This window comes from Mya arenaria, chromosome 6, assembly GCF_026914265.1.
Source record: "Mya arenaria isolate MELC-2E11 chromosome 6, ASM2691426v1".
Classification (NCBI taxonomy): domain Eukaryota; kingdom Metazoa; phylum Mollusca; class Bivalvia; order Myida; family Myidae; genus Mya; species Mya arenaria.
Window position 1 is genome coordinate 49491190 of NC_069127.1, and position 14453 is coordinate 49505642.

The window sequence follows — 14453 nt, forward strand, 5'->3', positions numbered from 1 at the left end:
GTTCAAACATTGTTTATTTGATTTTGCAAGCAATGCGTTCAAAATACTTCTGAACGCAGACATTATATGTAATTGAAATTCCTGATCAAAATAGTTTTTCGAATATATGCAGATAAAATGGCACCGTTATTTCGTTTGTTTACATAACACAGTAAAATCTACAGGGCCAATTCTAAGCTCCAAATCAGTAGGGTAGAAAGGTCATATCCGGTTATAATCAAGATGCATGTACCGAAAACGACGACGACGACCGCACACGGTTATGAGCCAATCGTAACAACTCGGCCACCTCCGGTAAGACAATCGTAACAACTCGGTCATCTCCGGCAAACTTCGAGATTTGGCCGAGGTGTTCAGATTGGGCTATGAGATACATTGGCTGTGTCCCTGTGACTAAAACGAGACATAAATATTCAAAGAAATCTTTTAATCACTGACGAATAATTTTAAATTCTAATCAAAAGTTCTTAATATATGAATTAAATACTTGGTTGAGTAAAACGTAATGTTCAGTAACATTTCATTAAAGGCTCAGCAATAATTTTGAATGTTGGTAGTAAAACAATTGGGGGACATGTCATCTTTCCGGTCGTTTTTCGCGTGTATATTACACAATAGGCCATAATATCTTGTGGCGGCAAGGCAATCTTAGATTGATGTAATTGGAATTGCCGCCAATACAGGAAATATTTCCGAAATCCACCGCAATCCGCCGCAAACCTCATCAATAACTGCATTTGTATAGTAATTTCCGTGACATAATGCCAGGAGGAGATTAAATTTATGGATAGTTAGCACGTACTAATCAAATTGTGATAGCTTAAAAGGCCTCCAGAAAATGTTCTGTTTTTCTTTCCAAATGATCGGGCTGCCACAGTAATCGAAGGAAAGCCGGCAAAGAAGAGAATTGCTACCAAGGCCCATATTTACACAAGAATTAAGACTGCACATCTTTTGCTTTATTTTGATACGTCTGTTTTTTGGTACAAATGGCTGTTTGTGTGTGTGTGTGTGTGTGTGTGTGTGTGTGTGATATTCTATTTTTATACCATAAATACTAATTTGATGATTTACAGCGCTTAATAACATAATGCCTCGCTATATTTCATGCCTCCGACTTGTATGACGGAACGCCATTGGTCCAGGACTGGTCACTCGGGGACCCCATTATTTTCCATATTGGGATGTCGTACCAAAATGGCGTCTATTTCCAAAATTTCATGAATAAATGAAACATTTTCCATAACTTGTAGAATGTAAACAAGTTGACGACTTGATATATACGTTATGGGGTTAGTATGTGACCCGATATGGGATATACAGGACGCAGGAAACCATATTCGGGTACGAGCTTCGGTATGGTTTCCTGCGCCCTGTATTTCCCATATCGCGTCACTTGCTAAGCCCGTAACTTATAATATAGCGAGCACATTTTTAACAAAGATTTTTTTCCTTCAAAGTTTGTTGTTTTTATTCATAAATCGTTTGAATGTATATAATAAAAGGAAATTATGAAAGTCGGTTGATCCGTGGTGTTGTATCACTTCTCCTTGCTTTAACAGTTATAATGCATTTATGACGGCACGTGGACTAGTTATAGTCTATATATAAACAATATAATATTTATATAAAGACGTTGTTTTCTTATTGCGATGTCATTTATAATACCAATCATAAATAAAACTATAGTCGAACACCGATTGCTCGAACTCCCAGGGACCACACAAAGTACATCGAGCTTCGGGAAATTCGAGCGAAGCGGGAATGTTTACTGTAGTGTACAGAAAAAATCGATCGTTTACATCCAGTTCGAGGCAACGATGAATTCGAGCCAAGCGAGTTCGAGCCAACGAGGTTCGACTGTTCATCTATTCTGGTTTGGGCAAAATTACTATAACCGAATCCTGATAATTAATACAACGACACTGACGCATTCTGCTCAACGCTCATTATACCATTAATGATGCAAAAACGCGATAAAAAATAAAAGGGAAGGCTTAAATTCTTATTTTCATTAGTCATGATTCTCATTTGCGATAAAACCACATTGAATGGTAAAGAACTGATTACATATTCACATATTAGGCTGATTTAATATTCAAATGGGCGTTTTGTAAACAAAGTGAATTATGGGTGATGTAAACAGTAACGTTATCTCTCGCTGATATCTGAATTGATAGAAATACCGGGGATAGGTAACGTATTTGTGCGACAAAGGTGGGGACCCTGGGGGCGAAATAGTTGTATAATGTCACGTTGACCGGGCAGCGGATTTTATTGGAGGGAATGAAGAACATTTTACTGACCTCTACTTTAAAAATATTGTCCACAAAATTGGACATCTAAACTAGGTATCTTTCGTTTCAATCGGTAATTTCAGTATATCGTTAAAATGAAGACATAAATGGGGATTTTTATTTGGCCAACAGAAATAAAGGTATATATAACAGTTTCTCTATAAATACGAAAATACATGGAACAAGTTAAGAATTATGTTTCTTTCTGAATTTTGAATATTTTCATAATCATTTATTTCATTACATTATAAAATTTTATTGTGGTATTTTTAATATCTCGTAGTAGTTCTTAGTATAGTTATTGATAGCTCTAAGTAGCTCTCAATAATTCTTAGTAGTTTTTAGTTAGCTCTTTGTAGTTCTTTGTAGCTTTTAATAGTTCTTAGTAGGTCTTAGTAGCTCTTTGTAGTTTGTAGTTAGGTTTAGTAGGTCTTAGTATCTCTTAGTAGCTCTTTGCAGCTCTTTGAAGTTCGCAGTAGCTCTTAGTAATTCTTATTAACTCTTATTTGCTTTTAGTACCTCTTTATAGTAGCTTTACGTAGCTCTTCATGCATGGTAGCTCTTAGTAGCTCATAGCAGGAACGCTGTAAATATGACTGAAATAATCCATTTCAGATTTTTTAATTTTTGCTGTCCTTTAAGTCATCAGCAAATGATATTTGACGGTTAATAAATATGCTATGAATTTTAAAATGTATTTTCCACGAGGTCAAAACAATAAACTTGCAATGAAATTTGAAACATCTTTTTTCCATGATAAAATATCTGTATGCCAAGAGGCGTTCGGACAAAAGCCTTCGGGTCGAGTTACGTATTATACAGATGAAAAATATTTTAACTAAAGCGTAATCTGATGACTGAATACAGTATCTTTTAGTCGACCAAATCTTTTGAATAAATGTTGAGGCACTTGAAACTTGCTACATTTGTTCATTATTCTAAACTTTATCAGATTTAGTCACCTGGTTGCATACATATGTATCCATTCATTTGACCCGATAATGTAAACATTGTTCTTAATCGCTCGAAATGTTATTCTGAGTTTATTATAAATTACAACAATCCTGTTAAATTGAGCGAGTGTAAATAGACCCAATGAACGAAATGTCCTGACTACTGAAAAATGTGCTGTATTTCCATAAGAGTTTATTAAAAAGAATGAACTATTTATTAGGTAGTGCTTGTGTATAAATTGCCAGTTCAGAGGGAAGATCTCACATTTGGACTAGACAACCAACTTAAAACGTTTTATCACTTTGATTAATTCAAAACATTATTGTGATTTATATTTTTCTATCAAATGTTACAACAATCTAAGGTTGGTATGCTCATTTTTCAAAAGTATGGCGTTATGTTCATGTTGTAATTGTGTTTGATGATGATGATGGTGGTGGTGGTGTAGTGGTGGTGGTGGTGATGATGATGATGATGATGATGATGATGATGATGATAATGATGATGATGATAATGATGATGATGATGATGATGGTGGTGGTGGTGGTGGTGGTGGTGGTAGTGGTGGTGGTGGTGGTGGTGGTGATGATGATGATGATGATGATGATGATGATGATGATGATGATGATGATGATGATGATGATGATGATGATGATGATGATGATGATAATGATGATGATGATGATGATGTTATTGTTTGAGGTGGAGGTGATGGTGGTGATGGTGGTGAGGATGTTATCACTGCCATAGCTGTTTTGTTGCTTTAACTACTACTGATGATCATCATAACGACAATACAGTTTGTACCCAGAGTAATTGTTTGGCTATTAAGAATGAAGAATTTCAACTGATAAGAATTCTGACACTGATAAATTCATCTGAATGACATTGTATAAAAGGCAATCCATTAATCACAGCTTGTATTAATATTTCTACGATGTTCTAATATTGCACAAGTCTTTATGAACTTTTGTCAAATAGATAAAATATGTTAAAACTCCACTATCAATAACCGTGTCCGAATAAAATATGGATTTTTAAGAGGATGTCTTTCATTCCATGTCAGTTTTTTCTCGTCGTATTGCCCTGATGATTTTAATTTACTTCATTCAGCTTATTTGATTTCAAATTAAAATTTATGATTTCACTACTGTAATAAGTATGAAAATACAAACACCAAAACCCTTTTGTAAATTTTCAATAATCCCTGAAGCAAAGTCATAAAATCTCATTAATTTTGATAATGTGAATTGCACTTAATGCTATAAGCTTGTTTGCAAGCTTTTAATTCTTTTCACTTTGAGATCGTTTTAGTGGTCCAGAATAGATTTTAGCCCATAAATCCATAACATTATTTCATTTCAACTATCTGCTCAATTTAAGATTACTGATTGTTGTAAATGTACGGAATGGATTTAAGCACGGAACTTATAAAATCGTTTAAATATCTCCGAATTAGAAACAAATTAATTAAACTGTTATATGCGTTTTCTTCATTTATTTACATGCTGCAGTTTACAAGAAGAGGTTGATGTTATTCAATGTGTTCAGCATCTTCGGATTTAAAGCTGCATTCTGACAGATTGGCCGTTTTGAAAACGTTTTTTGGAATTAGCAAATTCTTGTGTAAATGTCTTGTGATAAAGTGATAAGTGATAAATGAGTGCTGAAAAAATAACATGATGACGAATTTTCATATTTACGCTCGAAAACTTATATTTAATGGCCAACAGCGTTTCTAACTAATGCAGTGAGCATCTCGGCAGTTTTCCAAACAATTGAAATCTGTTCTGTTGTGAGTTATCTTACATGACTGCATTGAAAGATTTGGTGCCTAAATCAGCTGATTCTGATACAAAAATAGAAAGAAAAGTCACAACTGTCAATCTGTGAGAGTGCAGCTTTAAAGTAGCGGATTGAGAAAACTATGATATATGTTTAAGTAAATGTATATCAATATACTTACGTATCTGATAATGTATTATCTCATGGTTTAGCAAGTTTATGCTTATGATGTTTGTTTTTTATGTTTTAAGGTGCAATGTTTTAAAACAGTCGGTAATTCAAAATATTTATTTCGTCTCTTTCAGATCTGAGTACAACGCGCATGCGCGACTGAAGGGAAGATTTGGTTACACAATCAGCATCATATTCACATTACTGGATAGCTTGAATATCCGGTGAATGAATTAAAAGATAATTTTGAAGAAAGGTATAATGTGACTTTTCAAGCGCATAATAATATAAAAGCCGATTACAACGTAATATTTCTGTACAGGAATTAGAGTGATATGCAAAAAATAAACTTATAATGTGCATTGTGTCAATATTTGGAATATATTAAACAATGTGTGAAACTCTAATTGCATTCTTTATGCAGATGTCTAAAACACTATCGGATTAAACGATCTCTTCGAACAACGAATTGTCTTACGTGCTTTCAACAAAAAGGAGACGAGTGTTTAAAGTTCTACATTGTCACACGGACTAAATACAGATAGGCGTTCGTGTCCATGTAAACATTAAATACAAAACTGGACAGACATTCTGGTGTCCATGGGTGTGAATAATTCAACATCTTCAATTGATGATACAGCCACGATTTATTTTATAGTGCAGACGCTTGTGTGACATTCATTGGACAAACCTTTAAACTCGAGAGTTCATATACTAAAGACATTCGTGTGAAAGAGGATCATTCGAAAACGATTTCCAAAACGAGTGGAGTTATATCAGATGTTGTTTATGTTTTTTTGCGATTTTATTGCAAATTGATAACAACTGTGAATAGATTATCAAATTAGGAGATATAAAAGTATAAATTCACGTTTGATCGTCGCACGGAACGTTGGCTACATAGTGAAAATACGTTTAATAAATGTTTTAATGGACTCGCATACACTTTGAAGGGAGATACAGAAAATAAAGATTACGAATAGGAAACTGATTACGGGACACATGGATTAAAAGTTGCTAAAGTTTAGAATATTTGAAGAGAACGGAAATAAGTTGAAATAAAATAAAGATAAATTGTGAATATTCGGATATATGTTGATTCGGATATACTTCAGTTACTCGGGACACGAAGAAAGGGACTTATTTACAGAGAATACGAACAGAGGCTTAACGATATCATAAGTAAATGAAACAAAACGGTGCTGCATAAGAAAAAATTAATGTCATAAATGTTGACGTTTTTAATGCCATAGTTAAGAACTGCTCTAATAAACTATCTCTACTCAGACTTTCTGAGTTGGATCAAAACATTGACAATTGACGTAATAAGTACTCTATCTCTAAGAGCTGAATGTGAAAAAAGGAGATTGGAAAGATAATAGACTCGCGTATTGCGTTTTTACGTTATTCTTGTCATTACAAAGCGGAATTTTTAAGTGTTTTCTGAGCACCTCTTAAACATACAGACACCGACACATGCGTCCTTCATGTCTCAAACTGTATTCATTTATCATTGGAAATATTGTGCTCAGATTATAATAAAGAGCTATATTTGACCGAACCCATCTGAATAAAACATCGGTGGCAAAGTCTTCGATTTCAATAGATATTGTCAGCTGTTAGAAATATCAATGGAAAACCCGTGAACCTACTGCGCATTGAGGTGACAATTTTTCTATTATACGGAACACTTGAAAAGGACGAATATTAATTAATTGATTCGGACAATTCTATAGCTGAACTCGTGCGTTGGGACATTGGGACATTTGATTCGATATTCCATGATCAAATTAAAGACGACCCTCTAATTGTGAACACCAAAGGACACTATAAAACGCCGGAGGCAAAAGTTCACACACAATCTTGGTTTATAGGACATTACCGAGCATAACATTTCAGTTCAGTTGGATAACACATCATTGACAAATACTGAGTGTGGATATTGACGGCGGTCTGTCCAGTTCATTTTCTGTGCGAATAAAATATCACATTTTACAATTAATACATTCGGATACATTTCACTAGCAGATACAACAACTTAGTGGTTTGGGATATACAGTCCAGTTTGTTTCTTTAGTGACGGATCAGAAAATAACGAAAATGAGGGTCCGAGGAGTATTTATTGTGTTTTTCATCATGGAATTCCAAATGCAGATTCCCGTTACCATGTTACCGGCAAGCCAAGATGGTGGACGTAATGACCTTGTGTTTACAGATTCGATAAATGGCGTTGACACTGATAACCGTACAGGCGGCACCATAGTCACTATTTTCGCTTCAAATAGATTCAACAAAGACGCTCACCCTCGCCAATTCATTGAATCAAGTACAGATGCAAAGAAACATGGCTTTAGCGAAGACTTTATCGCAGCTAAACCGGTTCATTCGACCAAATTGAATGACGACACTAATCAAGCGCGACCACGGGACCTACCCGATTTCAAAAGATTTGATAGTTTTAAAGGATTAAACCAGGTTTTAAGTACAAATCAAATTAATTCCCGCATTGATCCTGCTTTAGATGATATAAATCGCATAAAAGAGGATTTGGCAAGAGCTAATTTCAAGTTAAAGCAGATACATTCGCAACGTGTGAACTTATCGACTAATCTTAAAAATAAGGAAAATATTATGGTTACGGACAATACCAGGGTACTTGTGGACAGTCCAATAATTGCAGATGGTGATGATAATACGAACAATAAAGACAAATTGATAACATCTCCCGATCAAAAACAATCCCAAAATACACAGGCGCCGACCGAGTATGGACAAAATCATAGAGATAAAATTGATTCCTTTGCAAATAATACTGGGAGCATGTACACTGATGGCATTGTTTGGTCGTCGAAACTGCTATCAAAGTGTCCAAGTGGATTGTCTCAAAACGAATACCAGATGTGGCGAAATGAATTGAAAAGTCTTAGAGTTGTAAAAATCGAAAAAGGTTGTGGCAGCTTGCAGAATAGATTAATAACATTCAACGATTCGAGTAAGGCGTGTGTGAGGTATAGACTAAACAATGATCAAATGCAGGGTGAAATTTATTCATATTACCTCGGTCGATTGCTGAAAATGGGCTATACCCCACCCACTATTCTGCATACAATGAACAATAGCGAACAATGGACCGAAGTCAAGGGGGCTATTATCACGGCCAACTGGTCAGAAAAACGGCCCATAGTTGTGACAAAATGGGTTGATTCACTTGAACCCGTTTTTATGCCAAATAAATTAAAAGACTCTAAGGTAAAATTAGACGAAAGAAATTATCCGTTTCAAGAAATCAGTTTACAAGAGGCATGTGATTTAGTGCAGTGGTCTGATTTAATTGTATTTGATTATATATCTTCGAACCTCGATCGGGTGGTTAATAATATGTTCAACTTGCAATGGAACCCAAGAATGTTGGACAAACCGATACATAATTTAGAAAAGAGTGCAAAAACCGGACAGTACGTATTTTTGGACAATGAATCCGGGTTATTTCATGGTTATCGGCTGGTTGACACTTACGAAATATATCATGAGCAGTTATTGTCGTCTGTCTGTATTTTCAAACAGACGACCCTTGATCGTCTGCAAGATTTACTCATTTCCGGTTCAGCAGGAGACAAGTTGCAATCACTGTACGAAACCAACGAAGAGTTCAGCAATCTACTTCCAAAGATGACAAGCAAAAATAAAAAGATCTTACAAACAAGAATTGAGAAAGTTCTAAAACATGTACAAATGTGTAAACATGAAGTAAGAAAGTCATGAAAGTATATGTCCCATTAATCATGAAAAAAATACGGTTATCATGTTCGAAGCACGTGTTATTCGTGGAAAGTTCTCAAGAACATGCCAAAACGCTCGGACAGACGGCTGCAACTTTGACTCATGTTCTGGAAAGCAAATGCAATATATAATTATGATCATTATCATTCAAAAATGACAATGTCGATAGCAATATCATTAATTAATTATGGTGTTTATGCTAGAGAGACACGAAAGAAGAAATTTGTTTATGGTCAAAACACGTGCCAGACACGTGAAGTACCCGGAACTGACAAAGAATGGGGAAGAATGAACAGTGACTATTAAATATGAATGATAGTTTCTGTGACCATTGGTTAAGCTGATCAATTTTGTTCTCAATTCTTAAAAAAATGCTTACTTCCGAAAAGCATAATGAAGTTACAGGAACACACGTCAGAAAACTGCAGATGAGACATTCATGTTTAAGAATATAAAGACAGCCACATCAAAGACTCTGACATACAAACGAAGTCAGAGACATATACATCTACTCTTTAAAGCATGCATGTAATATCTTTCATTGAAGTGCATGATTAATGTCAGAGGAATGATTTCATACGCAATTGTTACTCATAATCCATGGCGGACATCAAGAATGCAGGAAACTCCCAAAACTGGTGAAACTATTAAATAAAACCACAAAAAAGTGAAATGAAGAGGAAAATGTGTGAATGACTGCAGAACGGGCTCGGGTTACCACAGTCTATCACTATACTGGTGAGATGTCAGCGGGAAATTGAAATACAAAACAACTTCCTATTTAGGTTGGTATTTTAATGCACATTTACTTTAAGGATTATTACTCACAAATTTGTCATATGTAACATACGATTATTAAATTATGAACAATCTTAATAATCAAGATGAGCAATTGAGCTAAGAGTTTACTTAATGAGATCTGTCTTAGACTTTAAAGCTGCAATGTCACAGATTGGCCGTTTTGTTTTTAATTGTTCGTCTTGGAATGAGCCAGTTTTTGCGTAAATGTCTGTAAACCAGTGATACGAGACTGCCGACAAATGATCAGATCGCAATTGTTCATACTTACGTTCGAAAATTGATGTTTTATGGCATTAAACAAAAATAAAATTTCGGCAGTTGTCCAAACAATTGAGATAATTTCTATTGTGAGTTATCTTGCCATTGATACAAAATTCAGCTGATTCTAAGACAAAACTAACAAAAATGTCTAAACTGTCAATCTGTGAGAGTGCAGCTTTAAACTTGTTTTCACCATCCGCGGAACCAAATAATGACGTGATATATGTTTAGGCGATTTCATTGGCTGGAAATGTATGTTATAATCTAAGTATTTGATTTAAGTATATTACTTGTATATTATTAAAGATACCAGCAACTTCATAGATTTGAATAATTTATCATTCGTATGACTAGTTGGACCCAAAATGATTCTGAAATAATCGTATTATTCTTCATCGGATCGAGTTAATGTGTACTACAGTGAAAAAAGAAACCAAATGTATCCAGTTAATTATGTGCATTCTTTACATCAAAATGAATTGAACAATACTTCATTTTTGAAAAGCAGACTGTATTCACGGATGAGTAAATTCAAGATTGATTTTCATTTTACTGTACTTGTTTTGTGGGGGTTTTCACAACAATGTCTATCATGTTTAAAGTAAAACACCTGCACCAGAAACGTTGATTTTATGTTAACAATATCCGGACAAGCTATAAAAACTCCCTTTACAAAAATGGACACGAAATATGAAAGATATTTAGCATAGCGAAATATGACAGTGAATATGAGGTTGATTGACATTTGGACAGTCCTATATCAGTGAAAATCATCTTTACGTCCTTTTTTGTTGACTTTCACGGCATTTCTATCATTATTGTGATCATTCATGACACGTTTATGTCTTCTACATGTAAATTATTTGTAGTTTACATAGTTTATAACAGAAAAGTACAAACCGATTTCAGTAAAGCTACTGAAAGTTCATTTATAAATGATGATGTGATTTGGCAAATTTCATTTTTCTGTGTCTGTTTTGAGCAAGAATCAATCTATCATTTGAACACAAATACAGTTCTTTGTTAATAAAATTTAACCATTAGAAGAACCAAAATGATTGATATTTATTTTGTATTTCTGTTCAGTTTCTTTTTAAACTCCTTCATACTAAAACCGCACTTTTAACATTCTTCCATAACAACATGTTGTTTATAGTCAAAAATAGTACATAGATCATTTCTTAAGCATTTTCTTCTTTGACTATTTTCAGATAAATGGACACACAACCAAGGTGATGATTTCTCCCAGAATGACGCTAAAATTGATCATGTTATAATAAATGGTCTTGTATTGAAAGATGTGGGGATTCGATTTAATGCGAAAGTATTCCTTTTGAGTATGTACAATCTTTTAAGAACGTGGTTGCGCTCACAGGGGTCGCAAAGGACACCAGGGCCAATGACTGCCCTCCTGGATGTACAGACGACATTAATCAACGTCATCGAAGGTCCTCCTGGGACCTCCAGACGACATTAGGAGAGCAGTAATTTCTGTGATAAACAAGAATAGGTTTTGGAGAACTGAAAGTGGTACAGTGCAGTGTTTACAGTACTTTCGAATGCTTTAATACCTCAATGAAAACTTGTCCTCAATATCCATTATTTGGTAGTCATAATGTTTGTTTTCATTTCTCTCTGTATATGTATTTTATCCACGCTTTCTCTGATGATCAGGGCTGAAATTCAACTTTGTTCTTAATTAGATCAAAGAATGATGTAGCTAATCGGATTTCCTATTTTCATATCTGACCAATAAAGTGAATGAAGTCAATGCTGTATGACGCTAAGATTAACTTCAGTTGCATATTGAATACCATCAAAGATGCTTATATCCATAAAGTTGTCACGATGAAATACATTATTTACAATGTATGATGTATTTGTGAAGTAAACGCTGTTTATATTATCATTGTTATAGTATTGTGAGTAATTCGGTTAAAACATGCTTACCAGCTTCACCATACGTGCATTAATAAGTACATATACATGTCATCATTGATACATTCTTCAAACAGATTTATTATACATGACGTGTCTTTTATACGTTTTTAAACAAATGTAATGTATGTCATCAACTACTGTTTTAGAAACACAATCAGACAATAACTTTTGCATGTTCATTGTTTATATTTGATGAATTAAAACAATAATGGGCGAGCTCCTTTGTTCTTAACCTACTGCTACATCAAAACCAAATGACTCATAGGATTTAATGAATGTGGATAATTAGGCCGTACACACGAAAATATTAGTTTACGGTAACCTGACTGAACAATAGATTAAAAAATTGTTGTTGTTTTTTTTTTAATTTGTATTGTTAAATTGAATTATATGTTTTACGGTGGTTTATAGGGATTTATCAGTGAACTTATATTGATATTCAACTATATCAATCTGATATTTTTCACTGTTTTCATTTTAAGCCCGTTTTTACATTCAAATCAAATTTCAGCACGCACAGAGCTTGGATGTCACTACGTTCTCATACATTTGGGCGCGCTTTTCTTAAAAACATAGTTAAATTTTATTTTGTTTCATTTTAGGCATATGATAAAAAAATATATTTTAGCATTGAAACTATTTGGGGATTAACTGTGCTTGCCCTAATTTGACTTCAACGTTTCAACAAAACTCACTATTAAACTCCTTCCTTAGATTTTTGTTCCAAGATTCATTTTATTAAATGTGGTCAATCTTTTTTTACACAACATGTGTTGTTTTGCGCGGCGATGTAAAGCAATTAGATCTATCAATGTGGGAAGTGTGTTTGTATATCTTAACAAGAAACGCGGGTGATTTTTATTACAGTCATGTACCAAATTGCAGATTGTATTAAAATACAAGAAATATTGTCATATGTGAAACAAGAAATGGGATACGTGCAATAAAATAATTACAAAGCTGATCACGTGTTGGTCTATTATTCATGTACTCCTGAGGCGCAAACAGGGTCGTATTAAAAAGCATTTTAGTGAACAATTTCAACTAAGTGAAAATTAACTTAATTTTAACAACAGTTATATTAAATTTATTAATATATTAAACTTCTACTTTCATCAATATCAATATCATCGCGATTTATTTCTGAAACGCTGATATATACCAAATGTATACTTATGAGACCTTTCCCTTAATAGAAATCAGGGGCGGGTCCAGTAATTGACGGTAGAGGTGGCGTAAATCAGGGGCACAACCTTTGGCACTCGCCCCTCCCTCAGAACCGAAATTAAGGTAGTTTAAAATGTTTGCAATGGGGGTTTGAATGAACTTGGACGATTGTACGGGGAGGGGGGACGCCGAGTGCACCCCTCTCCTAGACCCGCTAACGGAACCAAGTATACTGGATCAAACGAAAGTCTTTCTTTAAGGGCTCGAACTAAAGACCGATTGGGTAAATGGCGGACACTTATGTTTGAACTACTACAGCACTCTCACTTCAAAACAATGATGTATATATAGTTCGCTGATTTTGTCTGAAATTCAAACACCTTAGGTTCATTTCAATAAATATCTAACTTGACTCAATTTTTGTCATAAATTGATATTATCATAGTTCCATATTTTCGTTATTGCGTAACATGTTTGTGTGAATTTAATAATTATCTCCATTATTAAAAATGAACACAAAATGTATGAAACAAAAACATCACACAGTTGCCATTTGTAACATTTATACAGATTTAAGATTACTGAAGTAACGACTTGCATCCTTTGATATAACGGGCCCCACGCTCATTCTACGACAATGGCCATGAATGTATTTGATTAAATTAATACTAAAAGAATGAAGAAAACGAAAAATCCATGATTGCAAAATAATATACTCGGGTCGGTACATGTACTTTTATAAACATTGGAATAAGATTATCGTGTCTAAAATATATAACAAATATTCCAACTGCAGTCTGATCCCTTAAATCCTTTTAAATCGTTATCTATGCTCTCCAGTCTTAACAATGCACTTTATTGCATCTATTTGTAGAGAGAAGTGTATAATCTTGACACATTGTAGATAAATTCTTCCTCAATTTGCAATACAAATGAAGGAATAGATTTGTTTACTTTTCATTTTGAAGATATTGTGTTAAATAACAGCATTTCAATGGTTTAAGGTAGATTGAAGTATCAAAGAAATTAAAGACGAATATGTATGTTTACTTTAAATTTCCGTGCGTGGCCGTGCGATGAAGCTTCTATTAAACTGTGAGAAAAGGTCGTCTGTTCTTTCGAAAACATTTACAAGATGATTCGCCTGTACAGTAAATATATGTAAACGTATTTTTGCGATTTAAAATTTCAAATGCTTAAATTTAATTACGGTTTTCCTTTTGACTTAATAATGGTAATTCAAATTACAGCTAAATCTTTATTTACATCGTGGTCGCTTAAAATTAAGAAAATCAA

General features: G+C 34.1%; 1 protein-coding gene across 4 annotated transcripts; it reads left to right on the plus strand.

Annotated features, from left to right (window-relative positions):
- Nucleotides 1-2311: 2311 nt before the first annotated feature.
- Nucleotides 2312-12948, plus strand: LOC128238943 (four-jointed box protein 1-like). Of its 4 annotated transcripts, none has more exons than XM_052955283.1 (3): nucleotides 2312-2437; nucleotides 5342-9772; nucleotides 11261-12948. In XM_052955283.1, the coding sequence occupies exon 2, from the start codon at nucleotides 7308-7310 to the stop codon at nucleotides 8967-8969; it is 1662 nt and encodes a 553-aa protein (XP_052811243.1). In that variant the 5' UTR covers nucleotides 2312-2437; nucleotides 5342-7307; the 3' UTR covers nucleotides 8970-9772; nucleotides 11261-12948. The 4 variants fall into 4 exon arrangements, with proteins under 4 accessions (XP_052811243.1, XP_052811242.1, XP_052811244.1 ...); XM_052955282.1 differs by lacking the exon at nucleotides 2312-2437 and adding an exon at nucleotides 3488-3615; XM_052955284.1 differs by lacking the exon at nucleotides 2312-2437 and adding an exon at nucleotides 4630-4653.
- The last annotated feature ends 1505 nt before the right edge of the window (nucleotides 12949-14453 follow it).